This window comes from Hibiscus syriacus, unplaced genomic scaffold, assembly GCF_006381635.1.
Source record: "Hibiscus syriacus cultivar Baekdansim isolate YM2019G1 unplaced genomic scaffold, ASM638163v2 tig00110450_pilon, whole genome shotgun sequence".
NCBI lineage: Eukaryota > Viridiplantae > Streptophyta > Magnoliopsida > Malvales > Malvaceae > Hibiscus > Hibiscus syriacus.
Genome location: NW_024062743.1, coordinates 3,309,803 through 3,336,611, shown reverse-complemented (window position 1 = coordinate 3,336,611; position 26,809 = coordinate 3,309,803). Strand labels below are relative to the sequence as shown.

The following is a 26,809-nucleotide window of genomic DNA, read 5'->3' as shown; positions in this document are numbered from 1 at the left end:
GTCTAAGCTGAGGGAAAAGAATAATATCTCAATAAAGCATGAGCTATAGTTGAATGATCAAGTCCAAAGAATGTTTTTGAATTTTAAAGTTTCTTGAGACATTTTGGTTACTATCGAAGGTTCATAAATAACTTTTCGTTGATTGTCTTCCCTCTGGTCAAGCGATTGAGGAATTGCGTGTTATTCAATTAGAATGATAAGTGACAAGAAAACTTTGAGATGTTAAAAATAATACTGGCATAATCTCTAAGGTTAGTATAATCAGAATCTAGAAAAGATTATATGATATACAATGATGAGTCTCATAATGGTTTGGGATGCATGTTAATGCAATAGTAAAAGTTAGGGCTTGTTTTTCCAAGAAACTAAAGAACCGTGAAAGAAATCATCTGATTCATAATCTCAAGTTGGTAACAGTCGTGTTTACTTCATTATAAAATACCATTATCTATATGGTGAGTAATGCTATGTCTATATGGCTCTCAAAAGTAACAAGTAGGTGTTAACTCAAAGGAGTGAAAATAAAGAAAATTAATTGAATTCCTTACAAAATGATGATGTGCTTATTGACTGCCACAAGAAAGGCTAATGTGGTGGCTGATACGATAAAGCCAAAATATATTTATGTTCTGAGATTTTTGAATATTGTGGTTGTCTTAAAGAAATGTGATGTTTTGATTCCAGAACTAAAGTTAAAGCATGTGTTACAAGATCGAGTAAAGGATTTTCAAAGAAAGGATGAAAATTGTTATGCTTGACAAAGATAGAACAAGTGAAAAGAGGTGAAGCCAGAGACTTTGAAATTAAGTCTGATGGATGCTAGTATTATCAAGAAAAGAGTTAATATTAATGGCAGATATTAAAAGAGCTATCACCGAGTTTTTTTCTAAATGGATGACATATCAGCAAGTTAAAGTACAACATCAAGTGTCTTTTTTATTATTGTAATCAATTTATATCCCTTAGTGGGAATAAGAACGGGTTACAATGGACTTTGTAACTAGTAAAGATTATTTAAGATAATCTCAAGACAGTTGTCGATCAACAAAAGTCTCATTCAAATTTAAAAAGAAAAGAGGTATTTTTTTAAATGGCGATAAGTGTTTCTAAAAGTATTGATCAGATCTTTCTCATGTTGTCATATCGGATGATATTAAGATTCTGTCAGAACTTGACTTATGAAATCAGAAGTTGGAAAAGCTAGTTAGAAAAGAGAGTATGATATGAAAAAAACAGTACATTCATTTGTCTTCAGCATGTGTGTATTGAAAATTTGAAGATGAATTTTCTTAAGGGGAAGAATTGTAATACCCCAAAATTTTAGTTAGTGACCAAAATATAAATTTTGAAAGTTTAGTAGTAAAGTATAAAGTTTGGAAAAGTTTAAGGACCAAAAAGGTTATTTTAAAAAAGTTTAAGGACAACAAATATAATTTTCAAAAGTATGTATTTTGACCCCAAAAATGAATAATTCACCCCAATAATGATGATTTGGTGAGAATCAGACTTTGGATCCGGAATTTGTGTTAAAAGATATAAAGTGTTGAATTTCGGTAAAATTCGGTAAATCGAATCAAATAGAAATTCTGGGAAAAGTTGAAGGAAATTAAATGAAGCTTAGAAATATTATGTCCATATGTTAAAATGATGGAAATATTATGGATCATTGGATTTGTGAATTTATTTTCATGCTCATTTTGAACCGTTGGATGAAAAATGGCAAGATTGAAATTTTGAAAATATTACATGGTCAAAGTTGTAAAGGTTGAATTAATTTGTTCATATTTGAATTTATAAAGATGAAAAGGGTTGTTTGGCTTTGTATTAAGTTAAATGTCAAGTTTCATTAATGGCAAAATGGACATTTCTCATTAAATGAATTTTAAATTCATTTAAGCTTAAATACATGATAAATTAACATGAAAATTATGGAGAAATTTCATGAAGCTTATTCATTTTTCCTCCATGGATGTGTACCCTATTCCAAGGTGAGAGAAATTTTATTTTTCATTTTTGAGCAATTTCATTTGGATCTTGGATTAAGACGTGAAATAGAAAATTGTTCTATTCGAAAAACGCTACCATTTGGTACCAATATTGCATGCTACTCTTGCTTGATTTCAAAGATCCCAAATTCTATGGTTTATGTTCATGTTAGAGTTTCATGAATTGATGATGAATTTTGAGGTTATTGAGGTTCTAGATTCATCTCGTGTATTTGATCTTTTAATAAAAATGAATTTTTGAATTTGACCTCGTGAAAGGAAGAAATATTCCTAAGAAAGACATGATTTCAAGGAATAAAGATAAAATATTTGAAATGAATTTCAACTTCATGTTCATAAAAACATTCAAGATGGTTGCACATGATGATGGATGGTTGATGCAAAGATGAAAAACCATCTATATACATGTTTTCCTGATTAATGACGATGAAAAATGCACAAGTTGTCTTGATTCTCTTCCTGATTTGTTCATCTTCATTCTTTTTCATAATAGAGCATACCTTTACGATTCTTGACTCGTGACAAATTTTTCCTCTTACCCCCAACAATATTACCCTTTAACGTTCAACTCCTTTTTTCCTAGTTTATGATTCTGAACTTCTAAGTCTAAGAGACCTTTGTTAAATTTCCAAAATACCATTCTAGGGAAACTATCTTGTTTGAAAATATTTTTCTTCTTTTGAAAAGTTTATTTAAGAAAAAAATAATTCCCCTTCTTAGGCTCACAATTAAAGCAAATCACAAAACATGAGTTCACTAAATATCAAAATAATCAACTGCACTTTTAATTTTCAAAGTTTTAACTCTTTGACAAGTGTCAGGATTAATGGGTTGGTTTAAGGTTGGCTTCCTATTTTTTTTCTAGGGTTTGAGTCAACGAAATGTCATTCATTTCTTAGTCCTTGTGAATGTTATGACATTTCCCTCTTTCTCAGCTTGGTATTTTAATTAGATGTAGACAAAATGTCACAACTAGCATATTAATTGATATACCTTTTAGGACAATTCTACTTTGGTTCTCTAAAATCTTTCATTTGTTCAAGCTTCGTAGACTCCTTCAGTAGAAGTATTGCATAAATATTAGTCTAAAAACAAAATTCTTGAGTTCTTGTGTGAAGTTGACTATAACAAGTGTTTCTCAACTCCTTTAGAATATGTTCATCGAAACTCCTTATTAATCAAAACCCTAGGCAATATTGCCTTTATTGCTTGAAATTTTTCAACTTTAATCATTTGCCCTTATTTAGGCGTAGCTAAGGGATTCATCTCATCATAGAGTCTTCAACTTGACAACCACAGTGGAGCAAACATCGAATTACCAAGTATCCAACCAATGTCATGTTTTGAACGTAACATATTCATAAAACCAAGGCTTTTGAGTTACCTCTATAACCAATTACTTTAAGAAAATACCTCAGTTTTATTACACTTACCTTATGAAAATACTTTATTAACCTTATGGGTATACGCATTTGATTTTTTAAGCTCATAAAGAAGAACCTGTTAAGTATGGGTGTCATCAAGAGTCATAAAATTTTATCTTTAGAGTTCAATTCCCAAGCAACTTACCTAAACTAAATCCATATACTCCGCTATCTTATTTGTGAAGATTATGATCATCATTGAATATCCTTAATAGAAGTGCAATCTAATTGGTTTTACAATTCCATACACAATAAATACCCCATTTTGTTTGCTCTTATACATACTTGAATGACAAGCCCTTTTATCATCTCTTCGTGAGATGAGAAAGTTATCTTGGTCCCCACAAGAGAATGGTATGATAGTTGGGTGTATCTTCTAGAGTAGGATTTATAACCTCATAAAAAGGCTATATTATGTGCCTTTTTACTTAGGTTACTGTTTGTTTTAAAGCCCATTTAGTTGTATACAGTTGCATATAGTTGCATTTAAACCCTTGTATTTGCATATAGTGGTGTTGTTTTGCTACATTTTGTTCATGAATTTTGTGTTTCTTAAGGGAAAAGTAGTTTGTTCTAGCGATGATGTGCCGGTAAATATGGTCGAAGGAGAAGTGGAGACTTACTGTGGCATACTAGGTAAGAAGACTCGAAGAAATGTTGCAGCAGTCTAGACAGCATTCATGGGTGCAAAAAATAAAAAAAATATAAGTTATTATAAAAATATAAAATAGATAATTTGTAAAGCCTCGAATATCGGTATAACAGTTTTGTGTCGACCCATGAATTTATTTAATATATTCATTATAGCATGAGGGTCAATTGGTTTGAATTTGAGTTTAATTGGGTAAGAAATTAGCCTTGTAAAAGATAAAAAAAAGATTTTTTAAACTTAAAAATAATGCACGAGGACCTAGAGTGTAATTGTACCGTTAAAGAAAAATATGGCTGATATGGAGAAGATTCTTGTTGTTTCACGTGGGCCTATTTTGGTTAATAAGAATACTCATTTTCTCTTTTTTTCGTACATTTCTCTTCATCTCATCTCTTTCTTTCTTCTTCTTTTCTCTTCACCCAAGAAAAAGTTATAGCAAAAGTTATAGTAAAAGTCTTTTCCTTTCCATTTGAAAATCTAAGATGAGATTCACAATCTTCAAATTATAGCTTTAAGACGAGCTCACAATCTCCTTCAATGGTGGTCATGAACTCATTTTAGGTTTTCGGGGGGTTTAAGCTCCAAGAGCTTCCCTCTCATGATTTCAATTTAATTTTCATGTAGTTTAGTTTTTATATCGAGTGTCTTTCATTTTCATGTTGGAATCGGTTCGTAGCTTTTGAGTGATGGAAAATGGTGCAAGAAACCCCCCATTTGAGCTAGGTCAAGGAAAAGTTAATCCTTGGGTAAGCTATAGACATTTTTTAGTTGCTAAAAGTCGAGGAAACACACTATAACTCTTCCTTACAACTTGTATGTCATTTAAATGAGTGTACTTGCTTATACGAGGTAGGAAGAACATGTGGGCTTTGGGTTCTTCATTTATGGTTATGAACATTTTGGATGTTATTCTAGTGTAAAAATGATGTATAATGACCCCTTGTAACTTCCATAAGCTTTAATAATCAACTTACACCTTTAAATAAGTGTTTAGAATGAGTTTGGGGGTGTTTCTTGAGCAACACTATGTGGTATTGAGCGATAGTATCGATATTGTATGAACAATATCAATATTGTTCATGTTCTAGGTGAAAACAAGCTTTTTATTCCTCGATATTGATAATGGAGTGTTGGTATCGATACCGACCCCTTGGTATCTATATTGAGGATTTTAGTATCAATATTGGATGCTCAGTATCGAGACTGGATGCTCAGTCTCAAGACCCTAGTCTACGTACCGAAGGACTGGTATCCATACTGAAGATTGAGTATACATATCGAAGACATTATATCAATACCTAAAACGGTTGAGTGACTTCATGATGTCAAATAGACTCAAGAAAGAGGAATTTAATATCGATTAAGATCGGGTATCTAGTTCGAGTGTGAGAGATCACTAAAATGCCCTTGGGTTGTATTTATAAAATTACCCTTATGGGTCTTAGTGAATGAAATAGCCTATACGAGACATATGCATGAAGAGAGTGTATCAGTCGTTTCTCTAATTCAAGTGTGAATCAATGGAATGCATGATGAGAATGACTAAAGTATCACCATTAAGTAGCAAACCTGATTCGAACGTTAGTTTAACAAATAACCCAACAAGTGAAGAGTAGTAACAAGTTTCCAAATTGTCCATACCACTGTAGATCATTATATGTGCATAAATGGTTAGTTTAGCTCATGAATCATGCTAGAGTAAATACATGGTAAATTCTATGTTTGATGTATGTAAGAATGAAAGGTGGCTCATTTTAACTCCAAAAACTTTAAATAAGACTTTAATAATGTTTACTAGCCTTAACAGTACACTTCAGGTTGTGAGTATAGGTACTGGAAGAACAATATCGATATTGTCCTTCAAGCTGTGTAAAAATAAGATGTTTTGCCAAGGTTGTATCGATACTCTCTCAAAGAGTATCGATACTCATAGGGTGGTTTCAATATCGATGGCAATTTAAAGATTCCAATAGCCATTTTTGGTACTGATACTGATGGGAGTATCAGTATCATGGGTAGAGTATTGATACTCCCCATAAGGGTATCGATATTAAGGCTTTTTTCAAAACATCGAAGCCATTTTTGGTATCGGTACTTGGGGTAGTATTGATACCTACCTAGAGGAGTATTGATACTCCCATAAGAGTATCGATACCCCCATAAGAGTATCGATACCGAAGGTTCTTCCTAAACCTCAAAGTTATTTTTGGTATCGATGCTCAGGGTGAGTATCGATATCCAAGGGTCAATATCGATACTGCTGGCACAAAATCGATATCATCGTCATGAAATGGAAAATTTTGCCCAAATTGGTTTAAGTGTTTGGATTTGAGGGTTTTGAGGTCGTATAAGCTTTATGTACCCGAATACAAGAGAAAACAACTAAAGTAACTGAATTCACACCTAGAAATGAAACAGTTAGGATGACATAAGACTGGTTATTGTTGACACTCGGGAAACAGTTAGGACACCTGAGTCTCTTTAGTTGTATGATGATTCTCTCATGATGTAGTATCTAGATATAATGTTTGTTTAGTGTGTTAGGCACTTCAGCTACCATATAGGCATGAACACCTCAAGACTTGATTGAGTAGGTTTGTCAAGCGTACAAATCTGATGCATGTAAAATTTTGGATCGTACCTCAGTACTCAAGAGCTTACAAGCAAAGGACGTGAGCATCTGATGCACATAAAATTTTGGATCGCGCCCAATGCTTTAGAGAATACATGTGGGCTAGCGATATAAGCTTCTAATGCACGTAAAATTTAGGTTCTTACCCCGAGACCCTCTAGTATTCAAGATAGACTAGGTATGTAAGTTATGATACACATAAAATTCTAGTTCTTACCCCAACGCTATCACATATTCAACGTAGGTTAGTGTGTCATCTGAGATGCACGTAAAATTCCTCCGACCACACCACTAGATTTGTAATGCCCCTTTCCCGTTTACGACCCCGAACACGAGTCAAAGATGCCACGTGCTTTTTAAAACATTTCTCATAATTGAAAAACAGTAAAATTATGTTTCTTTAAATGATACGGTTTAATAAAATAATATATAAAATGTCATTTAATTATTAATATATATAAAATAGCATTTATATCTATCACATAGTAAATATAATACTACAAACCATATTTCAGCTACTCTTACCAGAGAATCATAACATAACTAAGTACATGCCAACTAGTAATATAAAAAGAACATCAAGAGATGTCATATTGTTACTGAAGAGGCAACTCTTAATAGATGATACCAGCTAAACTCCTCACTCTGATCATACGGTATTACCTACGTGTGAAACAATCACACGCTAAATATTCACTTAGTGAGGCATATTAAAATAAGTAAGGCATTTTAAAAAACAAATAAATCATAAAAGATCAAAACAATATTTAAATTGTATAAAATATATAAAAGCATAAAATTAACTTAATAAACCAAGGCTTTGGTCACATAACCTGCGAATCATCACTTTATATGCATAGCATATTTATCAATTGGAGTACTCAAAATCCATACACAGCCCAATGTATGACATGAGAATGCAAGTTACATAAAATGCATCTAAGTGCTAACTAGAAATATAGGTATTGCAGTACACATCGATAGTATACAAATACATCAAAATGGTAATTCACAACTTCAAAATATTATGAACACCATAGATATACACATAATGCCAAGAGTACTTAAATGTACTAATATGGGAATGCAATAATGCATTAAACAGAATTGATCGATAACCACTTTACTCAAAGTATGCCAAGTGCACCTATGACTCTCAATGTACATACAACGTGCTTCTATATTTGAATCGCATAATTAATATTTATTCAAAAACATCCATAGATGCTAAAATATCATAAAGACATATCCATTTTGTTTCGTGTAGTTCATACCCTAAAATCATTTATAAAATCATTTTTATAAAACTTTATGAAAAACTATTATAGTGCGTTAAAAACATACTTTTTAAAACACTCGAGGTTAACTCTTCGCAAGTCTTCCTCATATCATATATGTACAAAATAAAATGCACTCATCAGGTATGCCTCACTATTATGCCTTACTATCAATATCCTATTACTCTTGTACTTTTTCCTTGCCTTTGGATTTGCTTGTATCACGAGTTCTATCATGATCTACACAAGTAATAATACACAACACATACAAATATAAAATACATGTTAGTATTCTTACAAACATTTTATGCACATAATAATACCAAAGTATTACTACTATTTATGAACTCTTTTAGAATTCATCTTAACTTTATTTTAATTCAAAATGGTCCCTTTCCATTTTTATTCAATTCAAGTCTCAAACAACTTAATAAAATTTTCAGCATCTAATTTCTAGCCCAATATCATTATTACCGCTTAAGTCACTAACTTTCTCAATAATTGGCACTTAATGGCCAAACTTTGCTAACTTACCAAAATAGTCCAAATTTCACATTCTAGCATCAAATTCAACCCTTTAATATAAAATTCCAGCATAGTAAAACAACTATTAAACAATTACACATTAACCCCATAACTTTTAAAATTGTAGAATAGGTCCCTAACTTTCACAAAATTACAAAATGGTCCTAAAATTTTTCTAAGGCTTGTAGAACCTTCCAAACATCATTTCTAATCCATGGGAAATTTTCACAATTTTCCCCAAATCTTTCCTCAAGGCCAAATAGTATAGAGGATAGGAATTCATGATTTTCACTTGATTCAAGCATGGATTCCACCTCTAAACAGCATTTCAAGGCTTATACAATCAAACCCCTAACCTAATTTAACCAAATCACAACTTTTCCCCAAACCCTAGGATAGCTCAAATTTAATAGAAGCATTTTTAGGTGGTTTTAAACATCAATCAAGATTGGAAATGATTCTACAATATCAATAACCTCAAAATCCTTTATCAAACTATAAAACACTAACATTTTCTTCAACTCTAAAATTAGGGATCTAAATACTGAAGCAAGATTAGCATGCATAAATGGTACCAAATGATAGAGCTCATCGAATATAACAAATTTATATTTCACGCTTTAATCCAAAAACCAAAGGAAATTACTCAAAAATGAAAAATGAACTTTCTCTTACCTAGGGTTTATGATCCATGGCCACAAGGATGAAGATGGGCTTAGTCTCATGAAATTTTAGTTAATTTCATGTCAATTTCTCATTTATTAAGCTTAAATGAATTTAAAATTCTTTTAATTGGGAAATGATAATTTCACCCTTAATGAATCTTGATAATTACATCTATACCAAGCTATATGTTAATTATCATCTTCCTAAAGTCAAATATGAATAAATTACTTTGCCCTTTACAGCTTTATCCATGCACTTTTCCAAAAATTTCAATCTTGCCATTTTCATCCAACGATCCAAATTGAACATGGAAATAAATTCTCAAATCCAATGATCCATAATATTTTCAATAATTTTAAAATGTGGAAATAATATTTCTAAGCTTAATTAACCATCCTTCAAATTTTCTCAAAATTTCTATTCGATCCAATTTACCTAACTTTTACCGAACTTTAACACTTTATAGCTTTTAACACAAATTCTGGATCAAAAATATGATTCCCACGAAAACGTCATTCTTGGGGTGAACTATTCATTTACAGAATAAAATTACTTTCTAGGAAAATTACCACTTAGGTCCTTAAATGTTTCCTAAATTTATACTTTGTCTACTAAACTTTCAAAAAATTATGTTTTGGTCATTAACCAAAATTTGGGGTATTACAAGACTTACCTCAGCATGTTTTTGAGTGTATTCTTATGCACATGTTTTCGTTTGTTAGCATGATCATTTAATGAATGCATGTAGTATGGTAGAGGTATTGTGTGACGTGAGGCTTGCAAGCTCCGCGTTTGGAATGCGTTTTCATTTGCAGGTTTTAGCTTTCATGGAGTGCGATGGGACAATGACATCATTGGAGGAGTCTCAGCAGAGTACCAGAGTACAGTGATGACAACTTAATGGGCATGTAGAGGACCCCGTTTCTGTAAATTGTTATGATTTTATACCTTGTGTAAATATTTTGAAGTAAGTATGGTTTCAAGGAAAAGGTTTCAGGTTAACCACTTCGTTGGTTTCGTGTGACATTCGAGTCCGTGGGATTTAGGTGTTACATAATTTATATTGATTAAATCATGGTGATATAACAAGAATAATTCATAATATATATATATATATATAAACAAGTTTTCCATGAAAATAGTATGAATCAAGCAATCTTAGTGATTAAGTGTTTGTTATTATCCTTTGAGATCTCAGGTTCGAGCACCACGTATGTGGGGTGTATGTACGTTCAATGTCAAATGGTTGAAAGTCTTTAAAAATGAACCCAAATTTTTATTTAACATATGTTTGTTTCATTATAATTATTTTTTAGAAAATATTTTCACTAATTTCTAATGTTTAGTCAGCAAAAAACATATTGGTTAATGTAATTTATTTATTTTTATTAATAGAACTTTTTTGTATTTTCGAAAAAAATGACTTACAATTTGATTTTTCGTAAGTCATTTCTAAACTTTTCACTTCAAAGTAAACCTAGAAAATTTGACCCGAACCGATTTACTCGACCCAATACTCGATATTAACTTGAACATAATGAGCAAATTTGATCAGAAACCTGAAACCATACTCGATCCAAAATTTAGCTGGCCCAATATGGATTCATATTCAATTTGACCCGAACCAAAAAAAAAACCCAAACTGAAATTAACCCAAACCAAAAGTAACTCAAACCGAAAATAACCTAAATTGAAAGCAACCCGAACCGAAAGTAACCCGAATAGGATTTAACCCGATCCAAAAGTAACCCAAACCAAAATTAATCCGAACCGAAAGAAATTTAACCAAAAATTTATATATACTTGATTAGACTTATAACCAGATTAAGCCTAAATGATAAGATTAACAAACAAGGAAACATTTTTACAAGAATATATCAATAACTCTATATATACTTAATTAGATTTATAACAAATTCAATCTGAATTGACCTCATTCAAAGGTTGACCCAACCCAAAAATCAATCGATCTGATCTTAACCCAATTAAAAATCAATCGATTCGATATTAATCCGACCCAAAATCTAACCGATCGAATATTAATCCGACCCAAAAGTCAACCGAACCAATATTGATCTGAAACGAAAAGCAATCGATCTGATAATCACCCAACCCGAAAAGTGACCCACACAAAAATCGACCTACCCGATACCCGACTTGACACGATTTATCATACACCAGAGCTAAACCCGAACGAAATTCGATCAAACCCAAATAAAATTAAACTGAATATAATATAGACTCGAAATGACCCGACCTGAACGGCCCGTTTGCCACCTCTACTTCCAAGCATGTTTAATTAAAATAATATTATTTTGTGGGTTTAATATTCATATAATAATCTAATATTATTTTAATAAAAATGTTAATTATTAAAGTATATTAATTAATAATTATATAATATTATTATAATAATATACGCATATATATTATAACAATATATTATATTATATTTTTATTTTAATAATATATAATAAAATTATTATAATTTTTTTCTATCGTAAACTCTAATAATACTATAATATAATATTTTCGGTTCTAATTGAAAATACTATAAATTTTTATAACATTGTAATTTGAACATAATGATATTTTGAAGTCGAAATCCACTTTAGATTAATCTTAAATTAATTGTCAGTCAGTAGAACTATCCTGTTAAAATCATTTCTCTATGAACGTCTTGTAATGTTTGTACATTATTTCTTCAATTCAATTATTATAGTTATCTTTTAAAGAAACATATTTTTTACGTTTAATTAAAGATAATTTTATATTTATTTAAAAAATAAGATGACTTCCATTGAAAAAAATAAGATGACTATAATAAAATATTTAAGGGTTATAACAAATGGATGATGACGACGACTTGAATATGGTATCTAAAATGATTATTTCTTCGAAATAAGAATTAATCTTATGTAGTTTGTTAAATTAAAAATGCTTTTAAACTAATGAAATTTGGAGAGAGGATGGATATGGTGGAATACCTTTTGTAGCAATATATATGATAGATTATGTCAAATTAAATTTATAAAAAAAATTATCTATTAAAAATGCACACATACTCAATAGATATTATTATTTGAACCCAATACTCCCTTAAAATTTATTAAATTGTCTAATAAAATAGAAAACTCAAACATGATTTCAGAAGTTTGGTTTAAACCATCGTAAACACATTAAGCATTATATATGAACATAATTCTCAAATTAGTGAAGTTGCTTGTCATACTCAAACAAAAAGTTGGAAGTCAATTCAAGATTTGAGAAATCTTATATAGCGTCAGCATCAAATGTACTTGAAGAATCATTGTGGTTTAAGCTAGACGAAACTGAGAGCAGCTGTAGAATAGAAAGTTTCGGTGTTGGTTCAACCATTGTCATTGTTATATGATTAACTTGCTGCTACTATTCAAACTCACCACTCGTGCGGATGATTTTCTGTCATTTTGGATGCTTGTCGAAAGGATGAGTCTAAAATACAATCCGTTAATATAATATTAAAGAAAAAGATAAAAATCGATTGTAACTTAAAAATTTATCAAGAACATAATTTTTCAATTTATCATTTTAAGTTAAAATCAAAAATATTATATTTTTCATAACAATTCTTGTAAATTACGTAATTATTTTTACAACTCTTAAAAGTTGCCTTCAAGACATTCTCAATTGTAAACAAAATTATTATCAATTGTGTAATTTTTTAGAGTAGACAAATACATTTTAGGTTAAAATCTATCGTAACATATCATTTGCAACTGAAATTACTACACATTGTATAATTTTTTAGGTTAATAAAATAACATTGAGACATAATAAATGTGAAGCCTAGGAACATAGCAATCTACAATTATCAAAGCAACGAAAATTCAATAAAAACGTACAAGTTTTTGGATAAAATGTATAAACCAAAGACAATTTAACCATCAATTAAACTATATTTTAAAAATAAAAAAAAAATTGTCAACGTGATCTCTTGGTGTTGTTTTTATACCATGAAAAATGAAATTCCTAAATCACCATGGGATTTCCTGACCATCCCAAGCAAAGAACTTGCCATTGTCTTCTTGTTTTGTGTTGTTAATAATGTTCAAGAGCTTTTCCACTGAGAACTCTTTGGTAAAAAGCTTTTCTGCTGGAACATTTCTTTGGAATGGCTTTGACAGATCGGTATCCACTGTGCCTGGGTGCAAAAGAATGCATGCAACCGGTTCTTTCTTCCTTCCAAACTCAACCGAAATAGTTCTGGTCACTGCACTTGATCAAGTCAAATACCAAACAAAACAATACAAAAGTTCGATAAAATTATATTTGTCTACAAGTGTATCGTTGTAGATATTGGATGAGCAGCGAAAATAGTTCAAAGCATATAAGTTCGTATTCAGAAAAGAGAAGAGAAGAAAAAAGGTGTTTACAACTGAAAGCAATAGACACACTGACATTTTTCCCTATAGTTTATATTTTTCATTGTTGAAAACTGTAATCCTACAGAGACTTGAGAGGGAAGAAGATCATACATTGATTAAGTGCAGCCTTTGAAGATCGATAAGAGTGCCAGCCCCCTAAACGATTGTCGCCAATGGAACTGACTCTGGCACTTATATTTGCCACAACTGCAACATCCCTTTCAGTGCCAAACCCTCCTCCAACTTTCAGAAGAGGCCACATATGCTGTCAGCAATATCACAAACAGCAATGTCTAAGATATTGTTAGCCAACTCCTATTGGGACCAAAGGACAATGACGAACTTCAATTCAAGCATAACATGTAAAAGATATAATACCAATAATGTGTAGTCATTTCAACACAATGCACGTTTCATTTGAAATTACTCCTGCAAGAAGCCACTTGCATAAAATCTTTAACAAAAATGGTGACTAGATTCTCCACATCACGGCAGATAACAATCTATTACAGGGGAGACAATTTGAAGAAGAGACACGGACATGCTAAGATATTATCTTCTTTGTGCATTTCTATGGAGCCACAAGAGGAAAATATGTACACCCTCCTTAATCCATGCATGTATACAAGCATCTTAAGTGGTTTTATACTAGTGATCTAACTGGTAATAATGATCTTCCTCTTTAAGTTTTTAAGTTGAGAAAAGGAAAAGATATTGCTGAGTTGAAGAGGGTATATGGGGAGCCTAAATAGTCTCCAACCAATATCTTCTGATGCTCATGAAATGCAGAAGCATCGGGAGCAGATGGCAGTTCTCAAGTTTTTATATCTTTCCCTTGAATTTTTTAAGTTGACAAAAAAATGATAGATTGGTTAGTGAATATTATGCTAACTTGAAGATGATAAAACGAGGAACTAAATAGTCTTCCAACCTATTTCTTTGATGTTCATGAAATACAGAAACAATGAGAGAAGATTGGAGTTCTCAAGTTTTTCTTTCGCAAAATCAACTCTTATTTGAACTTTGAAGTAGTTCAGGTAGTGAACAGTATGCATTGGCTACACAATTAACACAGAGAAATACAGGTGGTACATTTGATGGTGGTAGAAGCTCCCATGGTGATCGAAGAGCTTAAGGGACCGCGAGGGTCACAATGCATGTAGAGGTAACATACACACACTATGGAATGGGAAATCCATCCAGGATCAGTGCTGAGACTTAAATGGTAGACCTCCTCGTATAGCTAATGCAGCGACAGCTACTGATATTAATTTACTCCAACTAGCTCCTTTTCTCACGTTGGTGACCAGAAGACAATTTATTAGCATATTAGAAAATTAAGTTGCACACATGACTAGATAGCTATTAACCTAAGTACTTAATCATCCGACATGAAATCACGAAAACCTTCTACAGTTTTGCTGAAAATATAAGTAATTCCACCCTGCTCACTAAACCCAACATTAAATTTCATTTAAATCCACAAAACCTTCTACATCCTTAAATTTGCAATATAGATCATTTAACTAGCATTTGTAAAAGAATTTGACAGAAATGAGAAAACTGGTTATAGAAATGAACTGCTTACTAGACCAAACCATTTTTACATGTACAATAGACAAACATGTACAATTGACAAACAAATCAACCTACTCTTCGATTCTGCAAATTTCTCCTTTGTATTTCTAACACATGATTGCTCTCCATGTAAAAATAAAAAAAGAAACAGAATCTTATCGAAGTTAGAAACTTGAAGCCTTAAATTGTTGTAATTGCAACACCTTTGTCTACTACTCAACAAACAAAAAGATTAAAAAAATACATCTTAAATCATTTACACCACAAAAAAAAGAACTCAATAAGTAAAGATCTTTCATAAACTGGGTTGATGGGTGATGAAGATAAACAAAAATTAAGGTACGCATTTCTGCCAAGTTGGTATCACCAAATATCTAGAGCATATATCATGTCTATGAATCAACAGATGCTGGAAAGAAAAATGATTTTTTTTTTATAAGAATTGAAGGTCTCATTAAAAACCTCCTTCTTAATTAATGGAGCTTGAAAGAAAGCTCCTTAATCATTGGAAAGAGGAAAAGAGTGCCTTAGAATTTCATTCAACAACTTAAGTACATAAGATACATCCAGGACAACACCCGTGTGTAAAACAAAAACCATACAACGCCCTAAAACAACCAAAAACAACAACACTAACTTGGCCTAAACCTAGAAAGCTAGGTCCCCCGCAACTGAAGGTGCGTCCTGATTACGAAAACTAGGGAGGAAATTACAAAGTAATAACCTATACAACCCGAATAAAAATCAGAAAACAATAGAACAAAAAACCTTCTACAGTCAACCAATCCCCTGCTTAGCTAGTCTGTCAGCCTCCAAATTACAACTCCTATGAATCCAATTAAGAACACAGCCTTTATCATAAATTGCAGCTACCATTTCCTCCACTAGATCACTGAAAAAGAAAGGGGCAGATTGCAATTTAAGAATCCACTCCACTGCATTTTTGCAATCACTCTCTATAATTAGACTTCCCTTTTTAGCCCAATCAGACGAGTAGAAGAAATCAATTCCTTCCTTAATAGCTTTCAGTTCTGCCAAAATAGGAAGACCAGGCCCTACTGCAGAAGAGAAAAAGGCTAAGGAGCAGCTTTTAGAGTCTCTCAAAATACCTCTAATTCCACCTTGCATCTCATCTCCACTAACAGCCCCATCCACATTCAGATTAAACACATCCGAAGGAGGAGGAGTCCAGCCAATAACCTTCTTAGGAGTAGAAGAAAGATGAATTTTATCAGCTCTCGAAGGATCCTCTATAAGTAGGTCAGTCTGAATCTAAGCAGTAGGGTGTATTGCTAAAAACCATTTTGCCAACCTGAATCTAATAATAAAGTACAGCCCTGATCTGTCCAATTTCCCGTTTTCAAACACAACCAGATTCCTTGCCTTTCAAATTAACCAGAAAACAACAGTCGGGATAAACCTCCAAATATTAGAATTCTGCCTAAGGTCCGGCCATGAAAAAAGAAGGGCTGATGGATCTTGTGGCAGAACAGAAGTGATTTCCCATAACCTTAGAAAATTGATCCACATTTCCCTAGCAACAGAACACAATAAGAGCAGGTGTTCTATGGTTTCTTCATGGGAATGGCATAAGGGACAAAGCACATCCGCCATGGGAATCCCTCTCTTTTTTAATTCCACTCTCACTGCTAATTTGCATTGACAAATCTGCCACAAAAAAATTTGGACTTTAGGAGGGCCAATCCAGCCCAGACCCACTTATTCCACTCTAAACTCCGTTCAAGACTACCATATAACATCAATCTACAAGACTTGACCGAGAACAAGCCATCCCCCTTTCCCGACCAGCCCAGAAAATCATCCACAGAACCAGAAAGCTTAATAGTGTCGATCAATGTCATTAATTCAATCCACTGTTCTAATTCTCAATCGCAGAGGTTTCTTCTTAGTTGAATATTCCAGACCCAAACATTATTTAGACCCAAACATTATTTACAAACTCACCAAACTCAAATACCTTTCCCCATTTATTAGTCGACAAAGCAAAAATTCAGGGAAATTGATTTTTTAAAGACAAATTAGTAACCCAAACATCAGTCCAGAAAGCTATCGACCTACCATTTCCCACTTGGTCCTTGAATTATCTCTCAAACATTCTCCAATCTTATCATTTTTCGCATAGCTATTCAAGATACCTCTCCATACCCAAGAATCTGAAGGTGAAGCAGCACTTGAAATAGAAAGAGACAGGCTACTAACATTGTTTTTGCAACAAATCAACTTTTTCCATTGACTATTCTTTTCATTAGCAAATTTCCAAACCCATTTCCCAAGCAGGACTCTATTAATCAAACTTAAATAAAAAATTCCCAAACCTCCCTCATCAAAAGTTGACAACCCGATTTCCAATTCACCCAGTGAATTCGTTTCTTAGCATGGTCATCTCCCCAAAGGAAGTTAGCCATCAGAGAGTTCAACTTCTGAGTCACTTTGAGAGGTTTTTTGAAAATAGAAAGGAAAAAAATCGGCAAGGAGGACAACACAGATTTAACCAATACGAGTCTTCCCGCCATCAACAATGAATTAGCTTTCCAACCTGCTAGTCTCTTATTAAAATTTTGGATTACTGGTTCCCACATACCCTCAGAATTTTTCCTTGTACCAATCGGCAAACCAAGATAAGTCATGGGAAAAGACCCCACTCCACAGCCCGTTTTCTTAAATGCTACCCTGACATAACACCAAACACCCTCAAAACTCTCCTAATATTTAAAATCTGCATTTGAGAATCTCTGCAGAAAAGGATTAGATCAACTGCAAATGTGTCAAATAGAAGGAATTATCAACCCTACCAATGCTAAACCCTTGAAAAAGACCTAGATCAGCAGCCTTGATCAACATTAAGTTTAAAAGTTCCCCAACTAAATTGAACAAGAGAGGGGACAAACTGCAACTTTGCCTCAACCCCTTACTAATGTGGAATTCCTCAGTAGGAGATCCATTCACTAACACTAAAATTGAGGCTGAAGAAACACAACATTCAATCCATGATATCCATTTTTCCCCAAAACCCATAACCTTCAAAACTCTCAATAAGATAGGTCATTCAACCGAATCAGAAGCCCTACGGAAATCAACTTTGAAAACAGCTCCTTTTCTCCCTAATTTTCTCTAATAGTCAATGTCTTCATTAGCCAAAAGAGCACAGTCAATCAATTGCCTACCCGGGATAAATGCAAACTGCGAAGGACTTACCAAGCCATTAATAACCGCAACCATCCTTTTGGAGAGTATTTTGGAAATAATTTTGTAGAGACTGTCAACAAGACTAATGGGTCTAAAGTCTTCAATGTCCACAGGATTCACTTTCTTGGGGATTAGCGTAATAAAAGAGGGATTAACCCCATTTTACCATTTTTTACCTCTGTGAAAATCTTGGACAAATTTCATGACATGATCTTTCAATATAGGCCAATATTTTTTAAAAAAACCCATAGTATACCCATTCGGACCCGGTGCCTTGGCACTGTCCGAATAAAAGACAGCTTCCCACACTTCTTGTTCATTAAAATCAACCTCTAAACCCTCCTTTTGGCCATCAGACAATTTAGCAAAATTCAAATTGATTTCATCCACCTCCAGAGTTATATTCGCATTATAAAAAATTAGCTAACCCTTATTCCCATATGTAATGGGTAAAGGAAAGGTAGGATAGTAGGCTGTCCCAAACACCAGGTTGAGAGCAACTTCCGTGAGAAACCTCCGAATTATGAATTGCCCACCATGGGACTCGATCTCACGACCACAAGGTTAAGAGCCTTGTGCTCTACCAACTGAGCTGGATAGGTAATTCACTTTAAAATAATCTGCGATGGCTGCTCTAATCTGATTCGGATCAGCAGTGTCCTCCCCATACACTTTCAGCGTCGAAATGGAATTCACTCTGCTCCTATTTAGAGCACATAAATGATAAAATCTAGTATTTCTATCCCCATCCTTTATCCACTTAAGTCGTGACTTTTGAAGCCAGATGCTTTCCTCCTTCCTATGCAAATCCCACAATTCATTCCTCCACAGCAAAAGCAATGAAATTTTGAATACAAGGCATATGAGAATTTTAAGCCAGAAACCAGCTAAAATTTCCGCCGGGGGGGGGGGGCGCTACTAGTTTATGTGTTTCCTTTATATAGCAAAAATTTATCCTACAATAAGCTAAGGTGACTGCTAGATCAGAATTACTGCCCAGGTTTTCTCTTTTCTTTTTTAATGAATAATGGTAAAATGGTGCCATTTTAGAAAAGCTGCAAAGTTTTGTATATCAGTTGTTACAAGCTGAAGCTAGAGTTAAAAAAAAATGACATTAGTTTGGGTTAGTGACTGCAGATAAATGTTACGCCCCAAAATATGTTAAACAAAATGACAAGTTGACAACCATAGAAATTCTGCCAGAAGAAAAGATCAAGCATTTTATCATTATAGACAACAATGATAACAGAACGTAGTTGGACTGCAAATAGCTTCCCTAACTGAAAGAACTCAACTGGGGCATTTATAGAACATTCAGAGTCATTTGTAAGTTGAAATCCAAAGAGAAGTCCTCTATATTAAAAAAGGAAAAGAAAAAGAAAACTAAAGCGAAGTCAACATACCTTCATAACTAAAATAGGACCCACAGCATTAACCTCATAAGCAAGCATCATGGATGATTTTTGTACTTTGCTCAGTGTTGTTTCTGCACTTGAATCAAGGGAGTTTATTCATCCGCCTATGCATTAAATTGAAAAACAAGAGAAAGATGAAGAGGGGAAGAAAGTGTAGGGGCAGAACTTCAGTTCCTCTTTTAGTACAGATGCAAGACACTCAACAACAACAACAACAACAACAACAAAACCCAATTCCCATATGTATGGGGTAAGGGGGAGGTAGGGTAGTAGGCTGCCCCCAACGCCAGGTTGAGAATAGCTTCCCGTGAAAGACCTCCGGCAGTCAGAAAATTAAAAATATAGATAAAATGCAATGCATGTATAAATAATTACATAAATACATAGCTAAACAGTATTCATATGCAGTCATTAATATCATATGTGCTTCTGTAATGGGGAGTAAATCCCTGCAAAATAATCCCTGCGAAAGAGTCTCTGCATATAGACAGAAACCTAAGACCCGGCTAAAATTAACATAGGAAACATGATGAGAATGATACACATGAGACAACGATAGCAAGCCCAGTTCTAATATTTCATAAATACCAATAACAGAAAAGTATAAAAAGTAAAAGTCAAGGAAATAACTACAAATGTATTTAAAAGAAGACAAAGATGATACACCCTATAGATGTGACCCACACTACTCGACTACCCTAGTCTTAAGCCTCCATAATTTCCTATCATAGGTCATGTCTTCGGTAAGGCCTAAATCCCTCAAATCAGATCTCAAGCAGTCATCCCACTTCCGCCTTGGTCGTCCTTTCCTTCTGGCACCGTCGACTGTAATCGACTCTACCCTCCTGACCGCATCCGACGGTAGTCGCCTAAGGACGTGTCCAAACCACCGTAGTCTTCCCTCCCTCATTTTTTCGGAAACAGACATCACCCCTAAGGACATCCTAATAGCAGAGTTTGTCGTCATATCCCACAGAGTCCTACCACATGTCCATCGAAGCATTCACATTTCTGCGGCCTCTATCCTCCTAACGTGATCCTTCTTGGGTGCCCAACATTCTGATCCATACAACAGCGCTGGTCTAATTGCCATTCTATAAAATTTTCCCTTAAGTTTTAGAGGCACCTTCTTGTCACACAAAACTCCAGTAGCAGCCCTCCACTTTAGCCATCCCGCCTTTATACGGTGTGTAACGTCATCATCTACACCCCCATCTTTATGTATCATAGACCCTAAGTACTTGAAACAATCCTTTGAGGGAAGAACGTGTCCTTCGATGCATACTTCTACATTTTCATCATTTTGGTTCCCACTGAAGTTTGAACATAAATACTCTGTCTTTTCAATATTGATCCTTAAACCTTTTTCTTCCAAAGCAGTCTTCCAGGTAGCCAGTCTGCTATTCAACTCAGATTTTGTTTCAGCCACTAAGACAATGTCGTCAGCGAAAAGCATACACCAAGGTACACCGTCTGGTGTCGCACAATAGATGTCGTCCATAATCAAGGCGAAGATGTAAGGGCTAAGAGCCGACCCCTGGTGGAGTCCGATTTCCACCGGGAATGCCTCGGTGTCGCCAACTGTAGTCCTGACGTAAGTAGTAGATCTACAGTACATATCACGAATCGTCCGGATATAAGCAGTTGGTATCCGTCTCGTTTCCAAAGTCTTCCATATCGTATCGCGAGGAACGCTATCATAGGCCTTCTCAAGGTCAATGAACGCCATGTGGAGATCTCTAGACTTTTCCCTATATTTCTCCATAAGCCGTCGAAGTAGATGAATCGCCTCCGTGGTAGATCTGTTTGGCATAAAGCCAAATTGGTTTTCCGAAACCCTAGTGACTTGTCTCAACCTAGCCTCTATCACCCTTTCCCATAGCTTCATGGTATGGCTGAGTAGTTTAATACCTCTGTAGTTACCACAACGTTGGGGATCTCCTTTATTTTTATAAATTGGTATCACCGTAGACTCTCTCCACTCCTCTGGCATCTTGGCAGTCTCTAAATAATATTAAAGATGTTGGTCAACCACTTAACTCCCTCCTCACCTAAGGCTAACCACACAGTGATAGGAATTTGATCAGGACCGACAGCTTTCTCCCTTCCCATTTTTAAGAGCCATTTTGACTTCCTCAAACCCAATCCTACTTGTAGGGCAGTCATTGGCCGTAGTATGATGGTCGGCTGACCCAACAACGATATTATCTCTACATGGAGAGGCACCGTCATTAAATAAGCCAAAGAAGTAACTACCCCAAACCCTCTTAATATCCTGTTCTTTCGTTAAAAGAACACCATTGTTGTCCTTAATAAACCTAATGTTACCTAGATTTTTTCCTAGTCTCCCTAGATTTTGCAAGTCTGAATATGCCATTTTGTCCTTCCTTAGTGTCTAATCTCTTGTACATTTCCTCATATGCCTTATCCTTTGCTTTAGCTACCGTTTTCTTGGCTTCCCGCTTTGCCTCCTGGTATCTTTGTTTAGCTCCCGACCTTTCTTCGTCGTCATTGCATTGAAGAAACTCCTTGAAGCAAGTTTGTTTTGTCTTCACCTTAGTTTGGACTTCGTCGTTCCACCACCACGATTCTTTATGTTCCTTGGCCTTCCCCGTCGACAACCCAAGGGTTTTTTTGCCCACCTCTCTGATGGAATTTGCCATATTTTTCCATAACATATCTGCGTTATTTGAGTTTGTAGTTTCAAAACCTGTATTAGATAAAAGCTTACTCCTAAAGTCATCAGTTGTCGCTCCATGTAAGTTCTTCCAGAGGATCCTAGGTTTACCCAGTTTAGCCCTCCTATGCGTGCTCCGCCCGTTGGGTACGCGGAACACCAAAACCAACAATTTGTGTTGTGAAGTACATGCCTCTTCAGGGAACACCTTACAGTCAATGCAAGCCCATCGTTCCCGATTTCTAACCAAGATGTAGTCGATTTGGGTACAATGTCCCCCACTGTGAAACGTAATCAAGTTCGCATCTCTTTTATTAAATAAGGAGTTAGTGATCACTAAGTCGTGAGCAGTAGCAAAATCAAGCAACGTACGCCCCTCATCATTCCTGTTACCATAACCGAAACCTCCATGAACACCGTCATACCCGTCGATTGCACTACCTATATGGCCATTGAAGTCTCCCCCTATGAAAACTCTTTGGTCCTCCGGGATGCTCCTAAGTACAATATCTAACTGATCCCAGAAGCAACGTTTCTCCCCCTCCCCTAGGCCAACGTGTGGAGCGTACACTGAAAGGACATTAACCACTTCCGCTTCTATAATAACCTTAATCATCATGATCCTATCCCGGTATCTACAAACTTCAACAACATTTTCCTTGAGACTAGAGGATACCAAGATACCCACCCCATTTCTAGCGTTATCTACTCCTGAATACCACAACTTGTACCCATTACACTCTCTGGCGCGAGCCCCTTTCCACCTAGTCTCCTGAATACATGCAAAATCTATTTTCCTATTACTAAGTACGTCGGTCAGCTCCAGCAGCCTAGCATTTAATGTGCCTACATTTAACGAACAAACTCTAAGTCTAGTCTCCTTGACACCACTCCGTTGAGCCCTCCCCCTATACGCCCTATGGGATCTAAAAGAATGACATGACCTCACGTAATCATCTATAATCGAAGCTATGTGGGACTATGAAAAAGAATATCCAAAGAAGAAACCTTTCTGAAAATCCTCAGGCCCGAAAATGCAACACCCAAAAAGCAAAAACAGTTTATAAATATTTATAACAGATATACTCAATTTGAAATATAAATAATGATATAAGATACTAGAGGTATAGGACAATGAAAAAAAAAAAAAAAAAAATGATCTAGTAACTCCTACCCAGAGCAATATAGCAAAATATAGATCCAGTAGTGCCTTATAATGATTTTTAATTTAATATCAAGTAATATAAATATGATTAAAATAGTGTAGTAAGTGATAATTCCAAAAATAAAAATATTAAACAATCACATAGATACACCTACTATTAATACAGAATCAAAACTAGTCGTAAAAGTAGCATAATACGTTTAAATATCTGGCCAACTACTATATGTACCTGACCGGCAAGTAAGAAGTAGTTGTTATTTTTTTGGCGGGATTATTTTCCGACGAAGATTCTGCTGTGGAACTTTAATGGGGTAGCCGGAGTCACCTGTAGAGATCACCGGTGGAATATGGTTGCGGTAACGTTCACCTGTAAAAAGCAAAAGTAACTCCAACGAATATCGGGAGAGAGAGAAGGTTCCACACTTTCCTTTCTGGATCTCCAGCTTCCGAGAAACGAAAATCAGGTGAGTGAAAGAGTAGATCTGAAGATTTGCGGAGCTAAAAGCAAAGGAAGAGAGCAAAAGGATAAGCGTAGGTGGGTAGCGAAAGTAGATCCCAGTCCCGGCCTAGAAGTTCCTCCTTTTATGCGATATTTGTCTGCGTTTGTGGAAGCAAGCAGAACCCAGATAAAAAAAAATATGAAAGGATTTCGTTTGGACTGGCGGAAATGGAGCTTTTAGTGAGGTGAAAGCTGCCACTTTGGTCGTAGATCTAAGCTTTTAAGGGATTTTTTTGAAACCCGATCTGATCTACAGATGCAAGACACTGATGATGTTAAAGCCTAAAAAACTAAAAGCAATGGCAGAAAGCCAAACCTGGTTGCAATACACAGGGTATTGAAAGAATGCCTGATGCATTAATGAGAAGGTTAAGAGAGCCATATCTTTCTGTTATAGATCTTGCAGACTCCTGAGGCATCATACGTCAAAGTTCAGTCTCATTTTTGACATATTTGACACTATTCTTCATGGACTCTTCATTTTTCCTACAGTAAATATATATATCATAGTGTTCGAAACATATTCAAGCATATGTATAGGGGTAAACTCCTCCAAAATTATTATAAAAAATTAGAAAAAGTACTCGTGTAGGACACATACTCGCATCCAACATTTACTCAAAGTCCGGGTAACATGGATTTGATATGCAAGAAGACGAATAAAATGGAAGAAACAGAATCGGAAAATGAACCTCTATAGTACTTTCAACCGTCACATCCAATGGTAAAATATTAAGGCGTTCAGAAAACTGATTTTTTAATTCAAGAAGCCCTGTTGCCTTAGTAGGATCACGGCACGTGGCAATAACTTGCCCCTTTTTGTTCTTTCCCAGCAATTGTCTAACCTGAATCAACAGGTGAACATTTCAAAATCAAGTTGCCTCTTCCAATTAAAATATATGCAAATTACACAAGACTGAAAACTAATCCCCGCTCCTCATAACCAAATATTCTACTGTAGCTGCTTAAAAGTACCAAGAAAACATGTAACTCTTTAACACCATACCATCATCCTGCTGGCAGTAAGTATAAATACAGATCTACGAGCTATATAGCCATTCAGTATGACAACAAAAAAAATGGTGTCACAAGGACATGATGTTGAGCTTGGTGAATGAGTCACTAGAACATGCATAAAGTAAATAGGATCATAAGGTATTAATGGTACACAGACTACTTAAATACTTTAATCATCATTGTCAAACAAATAAAATTGATAACAGGTATTAATAGAAAATTGTCAAATGCTGGCATATACTTTTGAAATATGATGATATGAGTTCAAATGTGACAGCATATGTTCTTTAATAGTAAAAATTATGTTGCCACTAAGGTTTCATCTACAATTCGGTATAATCAAATTCAAGAAATCCACTTCAGCGTTTCAATGGATATCTGTAAGCAGCTACACCAATTTCACTTGTTTGCAATAATATTAAAATTACAAGGATCAAATACTACTCAGATGCGAATATAAGGACTAAATTGCACTTAAAAGTCATAACTATAATACCAGAACTGCCTAGATGCTTTAACCAACAATGAAATACATAGCACTTGGTAAGACTATTAGACCATTGAATAGAATTTATTAAGATTTAAGAGTGTGTTTGCACAAGAAAATATAATCACTAGGGTAGTAATTACAACTTCTGTTAATCACAAGAAATTATAATTCATATGCATATTTGTTTAGCAAATGTAATCGCAGAGAATTTGATGGACCCAGTAGTTAAAAATGAACTAAATAAAATAAAAAATCATTATTAGAAATTACACCCGTAAATACTCCAATTCAACCCCTTCTCGCATATTGGGATGCTCTAATTAGATCAATTCAGTGGAGGCATCATTTGCACTGATTTCCCAAACATGTCGCACCTATGTAATACACACTTTAGAAGAAATACAACTATTTTCTAACAAAAGAATCGCTTGTCTAGTTAATTAAAAAAATCTAGTGCATGCAATTGTATTCTTCCCAAAATTCCAATTAGTTTTCACTTAACTATTTTAACGTTACATGAGAGAGAATAAAATGTGAAGGGCAATTCAAGCAAAACAAGAAAAATAAAAGAAATCATGATTAAGTGGAGAGTTATTCTCCCTAGAGATACCAAGTTTGAGCAGCTATATTGTATCGTCAATAGTTAAAGAAAAATTCTGAACAGATTTGCTTTATAATCACATCCTTCCATTAAAAAAATCAAAAATAGAAATAAAACAAAGAAGAGAATGCAGAAGAAGACTCACAAATTCGAGACCGATTCCTCGAGAAGCACCTTGAACCATGGAAACCCCGCCTTCCCATTTGAGGGCAGAAGCGAAGGAAGCAAAGCCTGGAATCTCATGGGAATGGCCATTAATTGTGGGTGGGTGCCAAGGAAAAACCTCATCATTTTTTGAGTTAAATGAAACCCCGATGCAAGGGATTGCAATTTCAAGCTTCATTTAACAGATCTCAGAGGTCTTCCAAGGGAGAATGGGTGGGTGCTACACTCTCCACGTCCTTCCTGTATTTATTTAATTACAGTTCATCTGCATCAATCGACCACCTTTAGAAAGTACCGATGGTAGGCCAGGCCCATCCTTCCATAAAAGACATTGGCATTTTAACCATTATTGTTTTTTTTTATGTCCCTTGATTATAACTCTCGTTTTAAATTGATTTTTAAACTTT

The 26,809-nt window shown here is 34.5% G+C and overlaps 1 protein-coding gene across 1 annotated transcript; it reads right to left on the bottom strand.

Annotated features, from left to right (window-relative positions):
- Positions 1–551: 551 nt before the first annotated feature.
- LOC120126000 (C-factor) lies at positions 552–26,595 on the bottom strand. The gene is made up of 8 exons (XM_039144307.1): positions 26,383–26,595; positions 24,822–24,974; positions 24,446–24,539; positions 19,777–19,859; positions 13,700–13,853; positions 13,177–13,434; positions 8,329–8,338; positions 552–562 (listed from the first exon to the last, which is right to left on the bottom strand). Exons 1-6 carry the CDS (start codon positions 26,578–26,580, stop codon positions 13,199–13,201), a joined length of 918 nt encoding a protein of 305 aa, XP_039000238.1. The 5' UTR covers positions 26,581–26,595; the 3' UTR covers positions 552–562; positions 8,329–8,338; positions 13,177–13,198.
- Positions 26,596–26,809: the final 214 nt, after the last annotated feature.